The 20,497-nt window shown below is 46.3% G+C and overlaps 1 protein-coding gene across 3 annotated transcripts in view; it reads right to left on the bottom strand.

Moving 5' to 3' along the window:
- The window catches only part of LOC142407115 (uncharacterized), a 59,796-nt gene that overhangs the window by 16,777 nt on the left and 22,522 nt on the right, over nucleotides 1-20,497 (bottom strand). Inside the window, exon 4 of one of the 3 annotated variants that reach the window (XM_075496220.1) lies at nucleotides 406-456. The exons of 1 other annotated variant lie outside the window; for it this stretch is intronic. In XM_075496220.1, the coding sequence (XP_075352335.1) occupies nucleotides 406-456 (51 nt within the window). Of the gene's footprint in view, nucleotides 1-405; nucleotides 460-20,497 lie in introns of all 3 variants that reach the window. One more of the 3 variants, XM_075496219.1, reaches the window with a different exon arrangement.

The raw sequence follows: 20,497 nt of genomic DNA on the forward strand, positions 1-20,497 counted from the left end.
CACCATGCAGGTATAGTCCCTTTTCCGCAGCCATCTACCAGTACTTCTCACCCCTGATGAACACCACTTGTTACCTCAGATCAGCACTTCCCTTGGTCAAGGATCCAAATGACACCCTACAGGACAGCTATGCATAACTGTATGAGCTCATAGCAGGGAATGCAGACTTTCACTCCAAGGAAACTTTGAGCCCATAGTCTCCAAAATGGAAAAGCCGATGGATTATTAGCCTTGTCAGCACCTAACCTAAATTGCAACTCCAGAATAGCAACTTTTGTTATGCAGCTGATCAAGCCACAGGAGACCTCCAGAAATAATCTTCTAGGCATAGATATTCAAAGAGAATCACCACATTTAGATATATGTGGAAAGATGAAGGAACTGCACCAGAAAAGGGCAACTTACACGAATTTTAATAACTCTAGTCTTCGCTCCACAATTCTTCTTGAGCAGCATCTTCTGAAAGAGAAGTAGAATCCAGGGATTAGTAGCAGTAGCACGAGGGAACAGAGAGAGGGAGGTTGTAGGGAGTCTCTTTTCATCAACATTTAATTAGCAATCAAGATGGATAGATGGTTAAGTGAGATATGAAAGACTAAGAATTACCAGAGGTGGTCAAGTAATGAACCTAACCTGAGACTGTCTCGCCCAACCTGCACAGAGTCATTTGGCAGTGGCTGATACCCTGGGTTTTGAAAGAAAGTACAAGAAATTTCATAAAGCGATGGAACACCTGCCCAAAAGGAAGTTTCCTAACTTCTGTCAATTAGTGGTTAGACTCTGTTCAGAAGTAGGTGAATTTATCTTCCTTTTACGAAGAAAAAAAGCAGTCTTTAATGTAAATGTGGACGTTCCCATTATTTAACAGTTATTTTCATTATGTTTATTTATTTAGAATTAAAAAACAAGGTAAAAAGCACCTGCCTGCAGTCCTAAATCCCTTTGCCATATACTGTAAGAGCCATTAAAGTTGTCATAACATATGAACCGCACAACTTGGCAAACAGGATATACTTAAAACAGCAATTACTCTGTGCAACTACAGAAATAATCAGGTGAGTTGCAGCTCTATCCCAGTTCTGAGGCAGCACTTTGAAAGTTGGCAAGTGAATAAAATCACTTTCCCCTCAAAAAACTTTCCAAAAAAACCACTCAAAGTGGAAAAACAAGGCTTCAAGAGAGAACAGTTTTTCCATAAAAAATTACTTCAACTACATTTTCATAGTGAAAAACTTGGTGGTGGAGGCATGTCAGGAAGAAACTTCTCCATCAGCTTTTGAAAGAAATAATAGCTTCCCTCCTGACTGTTTTCTACCCTTTTCCAGTTGGAAAGCTGTGTGAAGTGTGGGAAAACACTCCTCCCTGCTTTAACAAAGCAACTGAAGTGTTTTTCAGATTAAGTTCTTAACACAGAAGACCTGTGGAAAGACATCCCACCATCTTACCAATATGGACAGTAAATAGTGAGACCTTTCTACTTCCTCTCTCCTTTTGTTTGTAGTCTTCCTGCTTTTTCCAGTAGGAGACAAGATAAAAGGGAGCCTTGGAAACTCAAAAAGTTTAAAAAAAACCAAAATACACAAACAAACCCCCAAAAAACTCAGAAGAAAAAAACCAAACAAAACTGAAGACAGTGCTCAGGTGAAAGTATATATTATTTTTCCAGTAGAAAGTACTGCTGGCGGAGTGGGAGGAGAAGTCCCACTCCTCCACCATCTTCTGTCATTCTACACCCCATGAGCACGTCTGCAGTGCCAATCCACACAGCTGCCCAAAACCTGGAGAGTGGGTTGGAGACCCATCCACCATTTCTACACGCACCAGCCTCTTGGATCTAAAATCTAGCCCTCAGCACACTCACGGCCCACTTATATGCCTGGAAAAAGAGACTGGCACTGCAGCAAGTCTTGAAACTTGTATGTGGGTAGTTCAGGGCCTAAGGAAAGCTCATTTCACTGTCCAAGCATGCATGGGGGAGCAGGGAGGTGCTGCAAGGATTTTGAGTTTTTTCTCTTAATCCTTTTGCAGGTGAATCCCAATGCTGCCTTTATTATTCACAGGGCTCAACAGTAGCCGTGCCTGATGCCTCTGCCCCCATGTCTGACTTGGCAGCACAGGCTGCCCTGTCAGCGCACCACCAAGGTTTCTAACCTAAAAGGACCCAACAGGTCTTTGCACAAACCTGGTAGAAGGGGACAAAAGGAACTGCTGAACTGAACTAACACAAGCCTGTGCTGTCTAAGCAAGTAATTCTCCGGGAATTCCTATAAAACAACACGGGGCTTCGTTCCCAGCCAGGCTGCAAGGCAGTTATTGTAAGGCTCGTATTTACGGTGAGGTTACTGCCTTTCTTGAGACCCCCTGCAACCACACAGTGAAAAAGACTGAGGAGGAGGGAGAACTTGGTGGGGCTGAGAAACCCCAGGGGTGCAGGGAAGGGCAAAGTAAGGAGTTCTGATGTCTTGCAAAGTTTTGGTCTCTCCATAAGCTTTTCTTCTAGACTGCTGTGAAATGTTGGCTGGTGGGGATGAGGAAGGGTAAGCTAGATAGCTCAAGCCACAAGCCCACTGGTGGGATAAAATGTGCGAGACAAAGTAGGGTCGAGCTATGAAAGTGAGAATCGGGACTCCGGATTTCGAGCCCCATCCTTTAGGGAAGAGCACTGTTACAGGGGGACATACCCTGCCGCATCCCATTTCACTACAAGCTGCGTGACTTTGGGTGACACTCTCAGCTTCTCTAGGCTGCTGTAAAGCTGAGCTTTACAGCGGTACTTGGCTGAACCCCCAAGGATGGAGCGAGGCTGTCACACCAAATTCCACAGTGCCTCAGTAGCACCACAGGATCCTCTGCTGAAAGGGGAAAAGTATCTTTAAACACAACTCTGTCAGCCAGGGAGCAAGTACAACACCTTCCGGTACAGTCCAGCGCGATCCAATGCTTAGCGAGGTCCCATCCACAGATCCCCCGATGACTCCATCAGGGTGCAATAAAAGACATTATTTCCCAACTACAAATTAGCAGAGGCAGCAAGACCTTGAATTTACTCATCCTGGCCTTCTACTAAAATGCATAGGGAGGAACAACAGAGGCACCAATTACAAGAAGATGACAAAGACTGACTGAGAAGTTTGAACTAGCCTGTGGGTGGATGGACAACCAGCCAGACTCTACCAAAAGGAATTCAAGTGCTCAGCTGTATCCCAAGTCCTACGCTTCTGGCAAAAAACAGAGGTGCTCTTTTAGCAATGCTGTTGTGATGAGCTTTAATCATATGAGGACCTTACCACTATTTGCACCATTGCTGTGGTTCAAAGAGGTTGCATTATGCAGCAAGAGCAGGATGCCCTGCATAACAATTTTTGTTACTTAATAGTGATCTCTGGTGTGCCTCTTGATGGACTCAGTAATATAATGAAAACATGACATCTCCTCATCCACAGGCTGTAAAACTGGAGCATAAGCCTCAGACAAAGCTCTCTGGAACTGCTGGGTTTTCCTGCTTCCACTTAGACTGGAAGTGGAACAAGACTGCTTGTGCTGCACTCTTCCAGCTTCACTGCAAGGGCCCAAGATCATCATAAGAGACAAAACAGAGGGAGGGAGAGAGAGCGTGCAAGCCAGCCACATGATCCTGCAGCTGAGAATGAATAAATAGAAGGCCAGTTATCGAATGTTATTCTATTTAATCAAATTGCTTCCACCTCACTTGCAGCCACACACTCTCTGCACCCAGCACAGTAAAGCCATGCTTTACAAGAAGTCAAGCATCTTTGCATGGTTTTCCATCCCTCAGTTTTCCCTTTCCTAGCCAAACCTGAGCGCAGACTTTCGGACGGGGAAGCTAAAAAGCAGTGCTGCCTAGCAACAGCCAGGGACTTTCCACACAGCCTCTCCTCATCCTCCCTCTGGAGACCTCCACGTCACAAGCCAGCCACAAGATGCAGCAACTCATTAACTCCTATTTACACAGATACAAGGCAGAGCTGAAATAACATTTATTGGCTACATGACTTGCACTAGCCTAAAGCCAGGGGGAGTGGTCTATAAGAAAAGTGACATGTTCAGTTTAGTAACCCCGGGATTATTCCTAACTAGTAGGCTAATCCAGAAGTGCAGTTTTATTTCTTCGAGTTATTTTTTGGGAGCTATGACAAGAGCAGCAGAGATTTGCCGAAGGTCATGGAGAATGTTAGCAGCAGAGCTGAGGATAATCCATAGGGTTTGGTTTCTGAGACTTTCTTCCACCTGCATAAAAGGAAATGGAAGAAAAAGAGGCAGCGTCTGTGCTCAGCCTCCCTATTTCAATTAAAAAGTCCCTCCTGTTGGTCTCTGACAGAACTGCTGGCATCAGAGCTGAAACCTACAGCTTGGGAGCACTATTATTTGCACGAAGGAAAGTTTATTTTATGATCTGCTGTGGCTTCTACTTAAAAGGAGGAAATTACATGACTAAGGAAATGTGGAAAGTCTTTCTGAGGGCACAAGAGTTTGGAACATTTTAGGGTTAAACTCCCAGAAAACAGCAGAATCAGTTCAGCCTAAGAACCCCCCACCAATCTCACCTCCTGTTACACACATACTCTCTGCTCAGAACACAGTGATTGACTCCATCCTGGACCTGGATTCAAAAGAAAGTTGCGGGGACTGGAAATGATCACTTAAAGGGTTACATATTTACTGAATGACATGCGGTAATGAACCCCTGAACTGGCAACTGCAGCTTTGCTGCACATCACTGCCACATCAAAATACCACATCAAGAGCAGAGATGAACCACCACCCCTGCCTCTCCCTGAGCACAGCTCTCTAGTCCAGCCTTGCTTCAGGAGACATCTCCAATTAAGCAGTAGTGCTCCAAGTCCTCTAACACTGACTTGAGCAGTTCTGAACTAACCCAGATGGTAAGTGGTGCACGCATGTATTCGCTCATGCACACAGGTTACTGTATCTGGAACTATTGTGTACAAACTGCATCATCCAGATGATGGTAATATATGTTAAGAAACAAAATACAGGTATTCTTAATGCAAGGTCATTCTAGGAATAGTGAAATCCGTAAGAAGGATGAATTTATGTCACACTACTGCAACTGAAAAATAAATATCTAGAACTCTGGCAATGAACAGTTTAAAGGCAGGCATCACAGCTTAATTTTCAAATATTTAAGAGTGTGAAGAATCTCCTAAATCAGTGTACAATGCAAAATATCAGCTTGTATATTAATAAACACCTTTTGTCTTACATCTGCTTTTTATATGCAGATTTCTATTTTTAGAATGGTTTCATTTTCACTACCTCCATAGGACAAAGCAACAGCTCTTTTGTCTACTGGTGGGGTTTTCTTTCATTATTATTATTATTATTTAATTAATTTTATTACCTGGTTGTAGTTTTAAACCTAAGGGTCTGTCTAGAGTTGGATGCAGTTTAACTACTACCATTTTTTTCAAACCAGTTTAGTCTATTGCATGCAAGAGAGCACAAACTCTCAGTTCAACTGAACTCATTTAATTCACAATAAATCAGCACACTTCATCAAATGCTACATACTGATACACAATAAGCTTGTTACAATTTAAGAATTTTGCAGGGATTTTCACTTGTTTGATGAGAAAAATTTCAAAATTTTAAAACATCTGTATTCAGTAACTGTGCTGTAACTTGACTCAGAGACCAGACTTTCAGAAGAACATCGAACAAGCCAGAAGTCTGCCTTTCCTTAGTTTTGCTGAGGACCCTCCACAGAAGGGCTGGTGCACTTTGACTGAAGATATAGACATGTCTGTCACTTGTTGACATCTTAAAGCTCTTGACAGGATACAAAGTTTTAAGCAGACCAAGTTTTAAGAAAAAGTCTCTCCAGCTCCGTAACTCGTTTTACTTCCATGCTGTTAACCCTATCAGTCAGTTTCCCAGTTGTCCAGAGTCTTCCAGGAACAACAAGGCAGACCAAGCTTGAATGTCTATCACAGAAGATAAATATAGAAACAGACTGATGATGTTGCTTTGTTTGTTCAGAAAAAGAACTGAAAGAAGACACATTACAATGTGAAGAGAAACTGCGCTCTAAGTTATAGTAGAAGGCTGATGCAAAGGGAGAACCCATGCCCAGCGACGCAATGTCCATAAAGAGAAAAAATGACAACGAGGCAGTGAAGCAGCTCCATGGCCCAATAAGCAGAGAGCTGAAGGGTCCTCAAGATGCTTCTTGTGACAGGGAGGTGAAGCGGATGCTGGTGCAGAGGCAATGCTGATGTGTGAGCTCCAGCCCAACGCCACTCCCAGTGCACAAGCCGAGCTGGCCGGCGGAGGACTGCTCCACGGCCCCTCTCTCCTAGGAAAGCGTTTGAGAGCAGGGAGCCTGTCTGACCTCATTCCCTACCAGCCCACCAGAGCTGGGTTTGGGCCAGGAGGAGCAGCCTTCCCCACCAGCCAGCTGCCGAACAAAGCCTGTCCCCTGCCCCACCGCTGCTCAGGCAGGGAGAGCGTGCGGAGGGTTAAGGCACAGGGCACGGGCGCAGCTGCAGCACAGTGGGCAGATGAGGTCAGGGTGCTGCACAAAGTGGCTATTGTGCAGCACACTGCGGCTGCAGGCTTCTGCTTGCCTGAGTCCCACCTCCATCCCATGGGGCAGACAGCCCAGGGTGGCCACAGAGGCAGGAAGCCCACAGCTGCTAGCCACCAGAGGGTGGGTGGGGAGACATGCATGCAGGCAAGCCAGCAGCAGCCTCACGCTACCGGCAAAGTGGGGGATTTCAGCAGGGCCCTTTTTACAGCACAGGCTGAATTAAAGGAAGGGGATCAGCTACCCTCAAAGGCAGCACTCCAGCAAGCCAGACATGAAACCCTGCAAGGCCCCAGTCAGAGCTCAGCAGCGAGGCTGAAGCTTTCGGTGCCTCCCTGAAAGCTCCAGGCACCTCTGGGCTAAAACACTACAGCCCAGTGCCCTCTGCTTTTGTAGACATCTCCCACCCAGACAAGCCATACTCCATGCCCACGCAGCAGAGCATGAGGGAGCCGGGCCGTGGGTCCTGTCCTTTCGCCAACATGGTGATGGGTACTCTGCAAGAGGCAAAGCCAGGTCTGCCCTCACAATTGGTTTGGGAGGATAACAAGCAAAACAAAAACTTTTTAAAGCTATTTTGTAGGTTGATTTTGGACTGGATTTTTAAATTCCTTGGCACTGAGGAGCGCTGCTAGGGCATGGGCATCACCTCTTAGTTCTGCAGTACAAAAACTGTAGGGAAAAAAGAGTAGGTCACAGGCTCCTCCTTACTGCTGTAAAGCTGAAGCAACTCCAGCTGACCTTACCCTCCAGCCAGGCTCAGGCTCTCAGGCACACATGACTTTCATCAGCAGACAAACAAGGGGGCCAGGCCATCCCAGCAATCACCTGACGGTACTCTGCATTTGTATCACTCCATGCAGCCCTCAGCCAGAGATGCCCCATGGCAGGGGAGCACCCACTGTCTGGTCCCAGAGGTGCAAGGCCACTACCCAGCACATCCACGTGCCAGATGCAGACACGAGCTCCCTGCCCAGCTCCTGCAGCAGCACACATCCAGGAGGGCTGTATTTCAGCCACAGCCTTCAATCACAGTTATCATCTGTCACAGTCTGCAGAATGCTCCACCAAAAGTTAAACAGCCTCACAGCACTTTAAAATACAGGCTAATTCAAGTGATTTGGCCAACAGTCCCCTCCTACAAAAATAAACCCCAGCATCTGGAGACTGTAAGCTGTGATGATACTGTGGAATATCCTGAAAAGCCTCTGAACTCTTTAGAAAGTTATTTCTATTTCATATTCGGTCGAATTAGTCATTAATGCTTTTTTTGCCACATTTATCCTCAATCTGAAACCCCTGCAAAGCATCAACACATTTGGTCTCTCAGCACTGTCATAAAGGGCCCCCATCTCTATCAAGCAGGGGAGCCCCAGTTTTCCAGGCAACACATCTGCCAGCAAGTGCCACGAATCCACAGCCTCCATTTAATGCAAACACTGACCACTTAGCACCTCTGGACAGGGCAGCAGAGGAAATGCTAATTAATAAGCGATCACTGAGAATAAATTCAAATTAAAAAAGAAAACACAGACAAGGCCTTACCAAAAAAAGTGTACTGCAGGGACTTGCCTGGGATCACACATTCAGCAAACGGTGGACCATGAAAACCACAACAAAATAACTTGTGGTCACCAAAATCCCCTCCAACATGATGTCATTAGTCACCTCATTTTGCACACTCCTGGGAGGGGCTCAGCTGCCACTGCTGAAGAGAAATGGGCAAGAGCCTAGAGCAAATACAAAATGGCCCTGAACCACAGGTGAGTTAACTGGCAGAACAGCAAGTCAATCTCACAAGTGATTGCTCTCTAAACAAGCACAAGCCAGTCACATCTCAGTCCAGAAGGATGTGCAGGTGATCACCGCAGACTGGCACCAGGCTGCTGTGCCTGGTTGATACCTGCTACAGAAGAGTGTGAGCCAAAGCCTGGCCAGCAAGATTTGCCACTTGGCAGAGCATCTGAATTCCCACTGCTCCCAAGGCCCAGAGAGCAGACAAAATTATTCAAATTACAGGCTGCTTTTTGAAGTTCTCCCTGAATATCACACTAGAGCCACAGCTAATGCAGACACAGCTACCTACTTACACAGTTATGGTCTAGGCAGACTCTCTGCCTGTCTGTAGGCGACTGGTTTTCTACTGCTCCTCTGTCATCTTTGTGGCATACGGTCTCCAGATATGCTCTGGATCTGTACAGAAGCCCCGTCCCTCTAGGCACGGATAAAACGGGACAGATTTGCCCTGGCACTTTTACTGCTAGCCCTTTGACTTGAATTTGGGGAAGGAGGAAGTGAACACTCTGTATGGAGCATCTCTGGCTCAGCAGCTGCTTCCCCTGCTGGTCTGGCAGAGTCTGAGTCTGCTGATCTGCAGGGTACATCAGATGGTTCATCTATTCACTCCTCGCCAACCCCAAATCCCTTGCTGAGTTTTCTTTGAGGCCTGGAAAAAATGCAAAGCTCCATTTGTGCAGGAAATAGACCTGACCAAAAACTCGAGCACCTGTGGAGTAACAAAAATATAAAGGGGCAGGATTCATTAATTCCCTATCACTCATCTGCACATGCCAAAGTTGCCAAACTTACCAAAGTTCAAATGCTGGGCTCGCCCCTCCTGCTCACTAGAGCCTGGGAAGGGAGGAGGGGTATGAAGGGACAGGGGAGGTCTAGTTTCACAGCTGGCAAGCATGGCAGCAGCTCCTGAGAAAAAGCTTACAAAGCTTTTAATTCAGGGTTGCCAACGTGACTGTTTCCTCCCTTCATTCCTGGCCTTGGCTCCAAAGCTGTCCACAGGGAACATCCAGTCTAGTCTAACATATCATCTGATGTCTCTATAGTTTGTCTCACTTCTGCAGTCCCCGCTTGTGACTGTTAACTGAAGCCTTGGCTTGGACGTGACTCCAAAGCCCTCCCTCCCCACGGACTTTTGCCATAGACAGAGCTAGGGCAGAAGGCATGCTGCCTCCTGCGGCTTTATCCCCTTCCCCTCAGCTCTGCTGCTGCAGCACATGGGAGATGGTAGTACTGGGGGCTTGAAACAAGCAGCCCCAGATGCTTCCACCATTTGCTGTTTAAATGCTGTCCCCGAGTGCACCAAGAAGGGGTTAAGACATTAGCACAAGTCAGGCAATAGAGTAAACACAGTTTCCTCTAAGCAGGGAGACACAGAGAGGGCTCTGAAAGTCACACAGCTGTATACCCTGGGAAAGGAAAAAAAAAAAAAATTAAAATCAGTAAAAGGTACAGACTCTTGTCAGCTGTGACATTACAGGGACACAAAGAGGAAGAGAATCCACAGATGGCTGCTCCAAACCCAAAGGACACAGGCACTACCAGAGTGTGTGCCGGATTACCTTTACGCCATTCTCAGCTAACTGAAAAAACTACAAGACACTCTGAAGGCTCTGTGGAAGCCGCAGAGCCTCATGCGTACCAGGCAGACAGCGAACAGCCTAGGCATCCAGGACATCAGATTTCCAGAAGAGAGTGCATGCTTGCACAGGTTCACCCTGGCAGAGGAAAGGATAGTTGTACACATGGAAGGCAAAAGAAAAAAAGCTCAAAATTGTTTCAAGTCTAGATTTTTAAGTCAATTTCTTCATGTTTTTAGAGCTAACCTGAATGTTTTAGATGATGATATCAAGTGTTCAAGGTTAAAGGTGAAAATTCTTGGCCCTGAATGCCTGTTTGTCAGCCCAAAAACCTGCCCTAGAGGGTATCATTAGCACAAGGGACTTTTTCAGGAGGTATAAAACCCACACTGTATCTATCTCTAATCCACCACAGAAAATGTCCAATGGAGATCAATGGGTTTGTCTGCAGAGAACCTGGAATATGCAACTTTTCAGCAGATTCTTAGCCAGAGGGTTGGTCTTAGTGGGGCGTCTCAAAAATAGGGCAACATGGGGTATACTCATTGCACTAAATCAGGAAAGGATTTTTCAGTGGCCAGGAAGGCAGGCATGGCCTGTTCTTCATAAGGGAAACCTCAAAAGGTAACTCTGAATCGCCTCCCACTCTCTCTCCAGCTGAGTGCAAAGGACATTACGCCGTGGGAACCCTTGCCTTGGGTTCAGCCAGTATTGCTGGGAGCACTCACAAAGGCAACTTTCAGCAGAAAACACACAAGGTCACATCTTCAGATGAGAACTTAGATTTGTGGACAGTGGAGAAACTTTGAAAAAGCCAAATGCAAACTGACCACGTGAACAGCTCTTGGAAGCCAAAACAAGCCTGTCACAAACAAGCAAGCAAACATCCCAAGCCATGGGGCTTGCTTGGGCTCCACAGAGTCTGAACGCAGGGCACAGAGCCCTACTCCTTCTCCTCCCAAGACACACACACACGTACATGTCATGTCTGCACAGCCCTGCAGCACACTTCAGCATCTTCTCCTTTCATATGACTATGCCTATTTGTGAGATCCCATTTGTTTGCATGAGCACATGAAAATAATTTTACATGAACAAGTACTATATTAGAAATTACAGGCCAGAAGATGACTGACAAACCAGATACACCATTTTTTGTCTTCAATAGACATCCATGAAGTGGGAATAGTAGAACATTAATAACCACAGAGAGAAATGATGACATAACCCAACTGTTTCCACATTCCTCACCCTACCACCCACTTGTCCCCCTGCTCCCCCGTTCCACTGAACCTCACATACATGTTAGTGACAAGGGAACATGCTGAAGTGGCTGGCTAGCTAATAGGATAAAGGCCTCATACTCCAGGGAGCTAGTCCATTTATACAGCACATAACTAACCACTGCACTCGGAGAACATTCTCCCATGCCCACATGCAGCAGTGCTTGCCCACACCTGCCTTGCAGCACAACACCACACAGCACATGGGGCCTGGGGTGGTGTCTGCGGGCTGAAGCTCAGAGCTTGTGATGGGGTTTGACCTACCAACTTTGAAAGGGCCAGCCTAGGCCTGTACCCATGTGAACAGCCTGCAAGGATTTCAGAGGAGCCAGTATCCCCCACCTGGTGCTTTGTCCTTCCTCTTAAGTAGGTATATGGTTCCCTTCAGCGCTGGTGATCAGCACTCATGGATTCTGATACCCTGTTGCATCCTCTTTGTTCACATCCTCGTGGCTGCACATGGCTTAAGATGGCACAGAAGCTGGTCCGGGGAAGCCTCTCCAACACAAGAAGCAATACAACTAATTTGGCAAACAGTGCTTTTCTCTGGACACTTCAATGCGCTGAGCTTCAGCATCTCCACTTGTCCACAGGTGCCACCACAGGATACACATTACTCCTGCCAACTTTTTGAACCTCCCCTATACAAGGGCAGTGATGTGCCAGCTCAGAGCCAGAAGCAGGCCACTACCCTTCTGAACAGGTGTTAGCAGAGCACAGCAACCCTTAGAGCTGTGCATGAACAACTAGTTGGAGAACTGCTGACCTCATGTATGCCACTCCATTGTCTGCATCAAGATCCACTTTCCAAACAGCTGGAAATAAACCTTCAACACCAGAGCCTGTAAGATCCATATCAGAGCCTGTATAACACATGCCAGTGCTCATAACATACACATCAATTTTAACACACAAGTCATTTCGGTGTTCCCTTTTTTCAGTTCAGGATTTTGGCCCATCTCATGCTTACGAAATGGTCATGTCCTAGGACCAAGAGGGCTCGTTCACCCACCACACTGGAGAAGGGCAAAAGTTCAGATCATCTCATTAAAAGAAGAAAGAGCAGAGTACAAAGGCAGAACTGAATGTCTCAAGGCCAAGTTCATTAAGATCCTCTGTGCAGAGAAACATTGATAAAAGAAAAATTTATACCACATTTATATGAATAGTTTTGAGAGTGTTTGAGTGATTTGGATGGTTGCATCTGGAAAGCAAATGAACCAGTGTCTTAACTCAGTACAGAGTTTTATACAGTGGACCAAGCAACATAGGCAAGTCTCACAGTTGCAGCAGTAGTTACTGCTGCTTTCTACTTCTAACCCTACCAGCAGCCACATCATGAGATAGCAATCTGATTTTTTTTCAGCTTCTTGTGGTTTACCGTTTCACTCATCTCTAGGGTCTTTCCATAGGCTGTTCAGCATAACTGCCCATAGTAAATGAGCCTGCAAAATGCAGACGGGAAGAATTAGCACATCAAAAATGCCTTTCACACTTCTTGTAGCAGTCACACTTGAAAAGAACATTAGGTGTATGATGACAGAAAAGATACAAGAACACTAAAAAGATGTCATACTAGAAGTCTCTCTGCCGAAAAAACATTTTCCAAGAGCACCACTTCCACTGCTCATAATTACACTCATTCCTCTAACAACACTTAGAAACTAACAGAGCTGGCCATGTTATTCAAAGGATGACAGGAAATTATACTAAACTGAAAACAAGTTAAGAGCTTGATTTGATAGCACATCAAATTCAGAACTACAATGAAAATACACGTATCATGAACTCACTGTGCTATTTCAATCAGAGCTCTGAACAAAGCACCACAGCTTAGGTTTCAAGACTTACATTAAGGTATGCTCAATATACAGTCTTATCTAACCAGGTACACCACATTCTTACATGAGGCTTGTCTGTCTTTCCTGCACATACAGAAAACAATAGCAGTAACAGACTTTCCTGAACAAACCCCAGGCATTCCCTGACCTATGGCAGTTTCCCCAGCTGCAAATGACATCTCCTGTAATGTAACAAGTAACAGGTTTACAGCAGTAAGAAAATCAGACATCTGACTGGCTCCATTTTAAAGATATTTCTACCTGTACTAGGAACTGCACAGATCCACTAGCTTTGCAATTTGGAAAATGATTTGTTAAACTGTTCCTTGTTTCTTAATCATATTATGCCCACGTACTGTCACGCCAGAGCCTATAGGGCTGTCTGACGAGCCTCTGAAGCGATATGCAAGATAGGGAGTTCCTACAGTCTCCACAGGTAGGCTAAAGACTTACCTATGCTGTCAAAAATAAGTATGCTTACAGTAAGATTGCAAAGTGATTCAGGGTTTCATCTTTTGTGTAACTGTTCAACCTATTTTTTCCATAATCAAACACATGAAGGTGAAATTATAGCTTGCAAGAATATGCCAGGATTTTAACACACAAACACATTCTTAGAATTAAGAATATAGTTTGCCCTAGCATAGACATGACCACAGACTTCCCATTTATATTAAATTCCTAACACTCTAGAGGATTCCCAGTTTTGCAAATGCATTCTTATGGAAGTTGTTTTGCATAGCAAAGTCCAACAGGAGATTGAAAAGATTATTTTCAATAAGGAAAACCAGCAAACTTAATGGGGTTTCTCTTAAGTATCTTCATTTGTGCTTTTAATTTACCTGTGGCCCCCAGGACACCTATCCTTTTGAAGCCTTCAATTCAGAAAAATGTAATATATGTTATATGCTTTTGGCTTGGAGAGGGAAGGTTCATCTCTGACTTACCGGTCATCATTTCCTCAAAACCAATTGCAGCTCAACAAGAAGTGTGTATCTGGGAACACAGCCCTGGGGAAGGGCAGGGAGTTTTAGAAGCGAGTCTGCTCTGGTTTAACTCAGTCTCCACCTACATGCCTCTATTGAGTGCCTCCTCCTGCAAGATGAGCGGTGGACCAATGCCCAAAACTCCCATTGACATCAACAGGCTGAAAGAAAGCACAAGCAGAGCCCAGCAGTCGGGTTCTCATGTAAGCCAACAATGGAGAGGCTATTCAGAGCAAAGGCAGAAAATCAGAGCTAAACACCAGCCCACGCCAAGGACAGCTGTGTTATTGACAGCCAGGCTGGCTATTCTACCACGCCAAAGCTTGTCTCAAAAACAGTATTTCCTAGAGTGTTTACTCTAGTCACAGGCTTGGCCTTAAAAGATCAGCCAGCTTCTGCCCATTGAACAGTAATGGCTGCTGCATTTTCAAGTCTCGGACATACTCTAGGACAAGCTGCTTGCTTTCAGTCTACAGTGGCAAAACTGGAGCACAAAAGCCCAGTATTAATAGTTAATCTGCACCATCACATGACTGCCCTGTTTCTGCTGTTTCCAAACCTGCACTACCACCTCCCTCCTTCCTTCTCACTTAAGGGCACTGCCCCACAGGGAGACTGCAGGGTGAAAGCACACCTGTGTCACCATTCAAACACCAGTGCCAAGCCGTGCTGGATGAGGAAGGTGTCCTACTTCAGAGATATGGGACTATGCAATGCCAGCAGAGACTAAAGGGAAAGACAAGCTCTTGCTTTCCATTCCTTGCTACCATTGCTTCGTGTAGTACTTTGAACAAGGCTCTTACTATCTGATTTTTAAGCAGTAGCGGCCCCTGTTATCTTGTGGGCACCAATTTCTAAGAGACTGGTCACTTGTGTAAGTGCTTAAGCTGGGAATTCAATGCTTAGTGGTGGTGGTAGGGTAGCGACAAAAGAAAAAGCCTAACCTCTCTCTTCCACTCATTTCAGTTTCTTAATCTATATAATAAAGTCAGAAATGCAAGCAGAAAACTGCCACCACCATCACATGCTCTCTGGACTACATGAGGAATAACCAGCTTGGTTCCAAATAGCCATTTACCCTTTCCAGTCTCCTCAAGCTCACCTCACTGATCCTCCAAAGAAGTAAACTGTAAGGCTTTCTCCTTTTCAGAGGTTGCTACCATAAGCAAAAGATGTAACTTATCATGCCTGAAGAGAGATCCATTCACCTGCAGACCAAATACAACATGGGCAGTGACAGCATATGGTGAAGCCGCCTGCAAACTCCTTTTCTCCCCAGGCAACGATGAGATATTTGTATCACAATGAGCCACATGCTGAGGGAGGAGTGGGAAGGGAGAGGTATCTGGCCAACTCAACAGCCACATTGGGACCCAACCCAGGCAGCCCTTCTAGTCCAGACACACTAAGGCTAGGGGTGGTGAGGACAATCCAGCCCTATTCCAGAGGACAGCCCTGTAGAGAAGGTCCTGACCTTCACTTCCAAGCAACATCTACTAACTGGTCTTGCTAGAAAGTATAAACAGGTTGCAGCAAGACTTACTAATCTCCCAGGCCCTTGAGGCTACTTGGGCTGAATTCAGAGAGTGGGAAAGAGAACGTACCAGCATTATCCTTCTGCACTGTACTGTATCAAAACAAGAAACAAAACATCCTTTGGAAAACCTTCTTCAAAAAGGATCTGCAACAGCCAACGCAGAAGAGGCAGAGCAGGGATATGCTGCAGGATGGCCACCCTTGGGATGGCCACTCTTGGCTATCCAACCCAGCACCCACTCTGTGACTACCATTCACCCCACTTCAAATCACATTTTAACCAATTGTGTTGTTGTTGCTGCAGTTAGGATCTCTAGGTTTTGCTGAGTGATGGTCTTTGTGGCCTGCTGGCAGCCCAGCATAAACCGCTGCCAAAAGATATGGGAGACTGGGCTTTTCCTTCTACTAGTTCAGTAGGAATTATTCTCTGTGGAGCTTTGAGAGAAAAATGCTAAAGAGGTTAAGACCCAAACCTTGTCCATTCACATGCAGAGATTCTGGCAGCCACTTCCAGGTGGGAGCACTTTTTTTCTTCTTCAAAATTTGCTCCCTCCGGGCCTACCTACCCCTCAGAGTCACACCAAGAGTCCAAGCCTCACACAGGATCACCAGCATCACTCAGGACTTCTCCCTAAGTCACATCCCAAGGACACATGCCAGTGGTGCCCATATGCCCATTTGATCTCCTCTCTCTGGTCTGCAGCCAAAGAATCAGCTTTAGTCTAATACCTTCTTACCAGGCTTTAGAGCTTAGAGAAAAGAGAGAGACAGCAGGGTTGGGAAGGTAGCCAGCAAGCCTGCCAATCTAAATGATAAGCCGTTGGCTTTAACCTCAGGCTCATAATTTACTGCCACTGGTGCCAGGTGCTATTACTGTCCCTTTGGGAATCTTAATACAACAAAATGACTCTCTCTAGCTCTGTTGCCACCCATTCTTACCCTCTTCTTCCCCTTCCTATCCCACAGATCTCTTCTGCCTTCAACACGTACTCTCCCAAACTTCAGCCACATGTAATTTTCTTCCCTCATCTTCCTTTTCCTCAACCAAGCTCTCTGGTGCACTCCAAATCACCCTGACCAACCTAATCCCCACTCTTTCCTGATCCAAAGCAGAACCTCAAGGAACCAGGTTTCAGATATTTCAGTGGATGTTGTAGCTACTGGCTTACGCTTGGAGACAGCCCAGGTGGTACTCAGGCCCCATGGTAGTCCAAATAGCTATATTCACCAACATGCAAGCTCCCAGGAAGAGAAGGCAAAGGTACATGGCCAGATACCCAGGGAAAAAGATAGTGCTTCTGTTTGGAAATATTTATCTCATAGCGGCTTACTCGTCCATCTCCCCCTTGAACTGTTGCCCCTTTGCATGCGTTACAAAACCAGATCAAAAATGCACTCAGGTAAAACAAGAAAGGTAGGGATTAAGGGAGAAGAGCAGAAGTGTTTCGCCTTAGGAACGGACAAGCCAACACACTCTGTGCCAGGGCTGACACAATGGTGTAAGAGGTCCAAGGAGAGATGTGTGATCAGAATGAAAGTCTGCTAGCACCACACTTGAAAGGCGAACATAGTAGCAACAGACAGCATGGTACAGGACAGAAGCACCACACAGAATTGGAGAAGACTTGCACAGAAATTAATTGTGTATTTCAACAATTTACAGAGAAAATAGAACCTCATAGAGCAGCTGTTGATGTACAGGCTGGATGAGCAGACAGCGAGGTGAACCAAAAACTGGGTGAACAGCCAAGCTCAGAGGGTTGTGATCAATGGCACAAAGTCTAGTTGGAGGCCAGTAATTAGTGATGTACCCCAGGGGTCAATACTGGATCCAGTCCTGTTCAACATCTCCATTAGTGACCTGGATGATGGGGCAGAGCGTACTCTCAGCAAGTTTGCCGATGACACAAATCTGGGAGGAGTGGCTGATACTCCAGAGGGTTGTACTGCCATCCAGAGAGACCTCGACAGGCTGGAGAAATGGGCTGACAGGAACCTCATTAAGTTCAACAAGGGGAAGTGCAAAGTCCTGCACTTGGGGAGGAACAACCCCAAGCACAAGTACATGCTGGGGGCCACCCATCTGGAAAGCAGCTTTGCAGAAATGGATCTGGGGGTCCTGGTGGACAACAGATTGAACATAAGCCAGCAGTGTGCCCTTGCTGTGAAGAAGGTGAATTGTATCCTTAGCTGCATTAAGAGGAATGTTGCCAGCAGGTCAAGGGAGGTGGTCCTTCCCCTCTACTCTGCACTGATGAGGCCACACCTGGACTACTGCATCCAGTTCTGGGGTGCCCAGTACAAGAGAGACATGGAGCCACTCAAGAGTGTCCAACAGAGGGCCACAAAGATGATTAAGGGACTGGAGCATCTCTCCTATGAGGAGAGGCTGAGAGAGCTGGGACTTCTCAGCCTGGAAAAGAAAAGGCTCAGTAGGATCTTATCATTGTGTACAAATATCTGAAGGGAGGATGGAGCCATGTGCTTTTCAGTGGTGGCCAGTGCCAGGACCAGAGGCAATGGGCACAAATTGAAACACAGGAGGAGGTTGCCTCTGAACATCAGGAAACACTTTTAATGCGAGGATGGCTGAGCACTGGCACAAATTGCCCAGGGAGGTTGCGGGGTCTCCATCCTTAGAGATGTTCAAAATCCATCTGGACATGGTCCTAGGCAACTGGCTCTAGGTGACCCTGCTTGAGCAGGGGGGTTAGACAAGATGACCTCCAGAGGTCCCTTCCAACCTCAACCACTCTGTGAGAATGCTTTAACCTCTGTCATGCTGATTGATGCTGAAAGCTTAGAAACAGGACTAGATTATCCTACCTGCCTTGTCCTTGGCATTTACAAGCTGGCACCATGGCAGCAGGCGAGCCTTACTGTCAGTGAAGTGACAACATAGTCAACTCACTTGCATCCTTCAGGAAAGAAGAGGAAATCATTACCCTTTCTAGGAAGCAGCTAGGCAAAGTTCTACACAGGTTACTACTCTCTTATGGTTCCATTCATCCAGCCCTGGCAGCACACAGGCACTTCCATTACAGCACGCTTTTGAATGGATTAGATAACCATCTAGGGAACATTTAGGGGACACAGAAAAAGAGACAGAGGTATCTGCTGCCTGGCAGAGTCATTATCGCCTCCTCGGGGCAGGGTGGGGTTCCTCATGCCTTCCCTCACTATTGAGTCTCTCTCTGAGTCTCTTCCCACCCTCCCTCTTTGCCACTGTCAGACTACAAATGCCTTAATCAGCAAGCCAGACATCAGCTGGGTGGCACTGAGCCAAAGAGTCTTTATAACAGACATCAAACCAGAAGAGAACATCTCCTCAGCTCCTCCAAAGGCACAAAGAATGAGAGGCCTCTGCCATGCCCCATTGCCCACTCATGTGGTACATGTCTATAGAGTCCCAGAGCCTCCTGCTACAGAACTACCTCCTTGCAGGCAAGTAGACCAGACAATCTAATCAATCTTTTTCAGCCCCAAACTTTCTCATGCTAGGATTGCCTCGCAGCAGCCAGGCATAGCATTTGTTTTGCTGGCTACTTCAGTGCCAAATGCTGGCAGGGGTGAGATAGACAGGGGCTTCTGTGCTGGAGGAACAGCTGTTGTAGAATATTTCTGGGGGTGAAAAATAAAAGCAAAATTGCAGGAGGTTACCAGAAGCAGGATTTCTCATTCTGTAATGGCGCAATCAGTTTCTGCAACAGTTTCCTTATTATATTGCTTCAACAAGCACTCTACTGCAGCCAGGGACAAAGAACTGCTATGGCCCAACTTTTCACACCTGGGAGAGACAAGTTCTGGCACTAGGCCCCTTAGGAAATGGTGTAAGCCGTTACGCACAGCACAGGCCCCTGAACTCCGTTCAGTCACTCTGGAGAGTGAGGCCCAGGGAAGCGACAGTGATGAAACTACCACCAGGACCACCAGTGGGTTTTCCAGCACCCCCTCGGCACAGGGGCAAGCTCAGATAGGCAAACAGATGATAACAATTTTCAGGAACAGACAAGGCCTGGATTCAAATGGGAGGCCAAGAGGTGAAAAGGACTCGCGAGCTCACACGTCCTCTATCTGGAAGCTATTTGTCAAGTCCTGGAGAGACGGGCAAGGGCAAAGCCCAGCTGTGCTAAGGATATGGAAATCTCACCCTGGAGCCATTAGCAGCCCAAAGCCCAGACCCCAGCATGCCAGGGGTCACACACCAGTCCTTGGTCACGTGTGGCGAGTGCAGTCCTGCAGCCTCTGTGCAAGCAGTATCAGCCTAAAGAAAGCTTTCAGTGCCGATCACCCTACCAGACCCAGTCCAACCAAAATGCCAGTATTCAAATATTCAGCAGAAGGACTAGCATCCAAATGCTTGTACAGGATGCATTTTTCTCTTCTGTGCTGGCCTTTTTCATCCTAGGATCTCAAAGCATTTTAAATAATGCATTAAGCCTCCATAAGACAATGGAAGCTTGATATTATCTACTCATACATGCAGGCAAGCCATGGCAGAAGGGTTTCACAACTTGCTCAGAACTACCTAGTGACTTCGTAGCATAACTGGAAATATACCCATGTACCCAAACTCTCTGCCTTGTACTTTAAAGCAATGCTTTCCTTACCAGCTACCTACGCGCACATAAATGAGGGCAATTTGGATTTCTTATCCTGCCAACCCAAAGCTGCTGTCCTCCAAGAGAGATCTCTTATGATCTCTCTCTCTCCCTGTAAGTGCTGCACTCTGACTTCTCAAGCTGCTGAAAGTAGATTTCAAAGGAGCTCCAGCCAGTCCCACTAAACAGTAGAGGAGGATGGACCCTTTACTTCCTCTCTGTTTACACAACGTGCCAAGACCAATTACTCTCATCCTCTGGGAATGAGCTCAGCGGCTCCAAGGAGTCTTTGTGACACCTTGGACTTC

This window comes from Mycteria americana, chromosome 3, assembly GCF_035582795.1.
Source record: "Mycteria americana isolate JAX WOST 10 ecotype Jacksonville Zoo and Gardens chromosome 3, USCA_MyAme_1.0, whole genome shotgun sequence".
In the NCBI taxonomy this organism is placed as follows: Eukaryota; Metazoa; Chordata; class Aves; order Ciconiiformes; family Ciconiidae; genus Mycteria; species Mycteria americana.